Below are 3,466 nucleotides of genomic sequence, written 5' to 3' on the forward strand. Positions count from 1 at the left end.
CCACCACCGCCGCGCCTCTCTCTCTCCTTTTATCCCCACTCAGTTCTGGCTCGCATATCTTCTCAGCGCCGCAGCCATCATCTCCTCCAGTCAATGCTTCCAGGTTTTGGTTCAAAATTCTTTTAATTTCTGTTAAGCTCAATTAATTTTGTTTAGTTAGTTTGATTTTAGTTATTAGTTTAGTTAGATTTGTTTTCTGATTAGTGGATTTTTAGGTTTTGATTAGATTAGGTTTAGTTAGATTTGTTTTTTTCTGATTTTAGTAATTTGTTTGATTTAAAATTTGTTGTTGAAACTTTTTTTTCTCATGGTTTTTCAATTTTTGATGTTTCCTTTCACTGCACTGTCTTTTTTTCTTTTGCTGCTGCTTCTTAGTGATAGTGATCCTTCTAAGAGAACACGATTATGGATTATTCTTTCCCTGGTCAGGTGAGTAATGGCATGGCAGGTTAAATTCAGGCTTTGAAAGTAAAAAAATTGTGCTGGAATTATGGGTTATATATGAAACAAGGATCTCATCTTTTGATAGGTTGTTGGTATTGAAGGGCATAATCCTAGTGGGCATTGCTTAGTTGCATCTAAATTGGTAGATTCTATACCACCTACCTCTGTTGCTGATGATAAGGATTTGAATCCAGCAAAGAAGCTAGCTATTGATAAAAGTCAACCAATTGATATTACTTCTAAAAAGACAGAGTTGTCCATGGTATTTACTCTACTCATTTCTTAGTCATTGGCTCTGTTATAAAATTATATTATGCACTAGGTTCCATTTTTGGTATTTTGGTAAAATTTTACAGATTTTTACTACAGTTTCTTTTTTAACAATGACAAATTACTAACATCTTAATTAGCCAAGCCAAAGTATGGTTATAAGGCAGTCATGTGAAGCAAAACCTTGTAGCTGTTTATTTACTTGCATTTTGACGCATATTATAGATTTTAAAAGATCTCATGTTCTTTTTAAAAATAATTTTGTGATAATATGAAGAATATTTCTGTTAATAATTTGTATTATACACATGCTCTTGGTGCTTAACAGATTATTGCAGCAGGCCCTTTTACAACAACAGACAATTTATTTTTTGAGCCCCTTGTAGAATTTAGTGGCGAGATACCGAATTCTTTGGGAGGCCTCAAGAACCTGAATTATTTGTAAGTTACTTATATTACAGATTCTAACTGTTCAAAGTATTGTGTTTGATACTTCTTTCTATTTGGACTTATGAAATTTGGTTTCTTACTCCATTTAATGTGTTCTTGTTGGTGCTAGGCAGTTGAATAATAACAGCCTTACAGGACTGTGTCCTCAGTCTTTAAGCAACATAGAAGGTTTAACACTTGTGTAGGTCTTTGTAACCTTGGCATTAATGTTATCTTTTCCTTATAAAACTAATGATTTCTAGGTATAAAATTGAATACTAACTGTGATGAATTGAAAAATATATGTAGAGACCTCTCCTACAATAATCTGAGTGGTTCCTTGCCAAGAATACCAGCAAGAACATTAAAGTAAGATCATTTAGCGTTTCTAGTTAAATGTTGACTTTAGCTCTTTTATTGATGCATGAATAGATAAATGATATTAGCTTATACCTTTCAGTTTAGTGCTTCAAACAAATCAAGAGCTTGATCATGATGAAAAGCTAAGTTTCCGACATTAGATGGGTTCACCTGTGGCCAATTCTCCACCTAGTAGGTTTCTAAGCTATTGAATATCCTTAATGATGTTGGTATCTCTAGCTACCACCGCTTTGATTTACACTATTGATTGTTATTATTATTACCTTTATTATTTAAGCATTTTGTACTTATTATTTTCGACTCCTCTGTCACTCTGTTTCGGATTCACTCATCACTATCATTGTTGATTACTAGTGTCTGTGTGTGCTTAATTAACAGATAGGGTGATAGCCGTCTACAGAGATCAAAGGATCATTGGTGCAAACTGCAAAGTGATAGATGGCGAGGTCATTTAAAAAGTGCATGATGCTTTGTTGTACCGGCAAGATTTCCTCGGTAGGCTACTTAATTATTATTACTCTTGAAATCTTGAACATGTTCTATTTTTCAGCTTCCAAAATCATACTATCATATCATATATTAGCTTCTGTATAATATATACTAATTGATTGAAACAATAGTCCTTCTTGTGCTTAATAATGCTCTTGTAGTACATACAATAAAACTAACTAGGGTAGATTTCAACTAGTCTGCCTCTATATGTATATATGCCTAATTTACAATACTAATTGAACCTCTAAATTAAACCCACTATCGATATAATAAAGTTCAATTATTATTAAACTAAGTATGTAATTATTTATGTTAGTCAGTCCCAACATTAAACTAAGTATGCAAACCCAGCATTCTACGTGTGCATGCAATTTAAATTATTTTGTATTATTCAATATATAGTAGGATTTTCTTTCAATTTATCATTTTATTAATATTCACACGGAAAGGTTAGCTAATTGCTGTAATCAAGTTTCTAATTTCTCAAGATATCCACAAGGAAAATGACAGGTTAGGAAGATTAGAATATGCAATTCTGTTACGCATACTTATTATATGGTATATACTTCTGATTTTATGTTTACATACCAATACCATCAGATTATTGATTTCACTTTACACATTTTGACGTATTAACATGGTTCTAATCTAACTTTAGGTTGATATATGGGAGCAAAGGAGAGTGTTTGGATCTCGGGCAAAGAACCTTAAAGATCTAATGCTTGCAGAAGAAGCACCTACACCATTGCAATTCAGCAAAAAAAGATCACGCTCTGGTTCTTTAAAAATTGTTAAAAGGGATTCTTACTCGCTCCACTCCTGCCTCTTCCAATTTTAAACTTAAATCATTCTATTGGTGATACGTCCCTCAAACTGGGTTGCAATATGCCTTAAATATCTCATCGTCGTGATATTGTACTGAAGCCAGAAATTGTCCATAGGAAGTCCAGCAGAAAAAATAGTATCTGCATTTCATTCGGTGCTCACTGAACAATCCATTGAAGATGCAGAGATGAGTAAATCCAAGTCTGCTATTCAACACATGAAAAAGATGGAAAGCGATGTTGACATTGCATGCTCTATTGGTAAGCATACAGCAGAACAGAGTAGCACCTTTAGCATGGAAGTTGGGATTTTATTATTGATTTTTATAAATTGTTTCAGCAAAGGATCCTAAGCGAAAGCCTTTGTCAAAGGAGTTACAGAAGGAAGAGAATACCTTGAAACAGTGCGTAGAGAAGCTTAAATTAGTTGAAGCAAATAGAGTTGTACTTGTCTCTCATTTAAAAGAAGCTTTGCATGAGCAGGTAAATTTTGATGCTGTTCAATGTACTTGATAGTTTTCTTTATGATTCATGCAGTTTTGTTCCTAACTGCATCTTGTTGCTGTTGCTTGTGGATACTTGTACCAGGAAGCGGACCTTGATTATCAAGGTTACCAGGAAGTTTC

General features: G+C 33.5%; 1 protein-coding gene across 1 annotated transcript; it reads left to right on the forward strand.

Annotated features, from left to right (window-relative positions):
• LOC107648605 (receptor-like protein 12) lies at window positions 434-2,188 on the forward strand. Its single transcript, XM_016352411.2, has 6 exons — window positions 434-448; window positions 530-706; window positions 1,043-1,155; window positions 1,274-1,345; window positions 1,453-1,512; window positions 1,604-2,188. Exons 1-6 carry the CDS (start codon window positions 437-439, stop codon window positions 1,662-1,664), a joined length of 495 nt encoding a protein of 164 aa, XP_016207897.2. The 5' UTR covers window positions 434-436; the 3' UTR covers window positions 1,665-2,188.

This window comes from Arachis ipaensis, chromosome B06, assembly GCF_000816755.2.
Source record: "Arachis ipaensis cultivar K30076 chromosome B06, Araip1.1, whole genome shotgun sequence".
NCBI classification, from domain to species: domain Eukaryota; kingdom Viridiplantae; phylum Streptophyta; class Magnoliopsida; order Fabales; family Fabaceae; genus Arachis; species Arachis ipaensis.

Coding starts and splice junctions, on each gene's coding strand:
- LOC107648605 (XM_016352411.2), top strand. Junction 707..1,042: donor AAAAGACAGAGTTGTCCATG/GTATTTACTCTA, acceptor GGTGCTTAACAG/ATTATTGCAGCAGGCCCTTT. Junction 1,346..1,452: donor ATAGAAGGTTTAACACTTGT/GTAGGTCTTTGT, acceptor AAATATATGTAG/AGACCTCTCCTACAATAATC.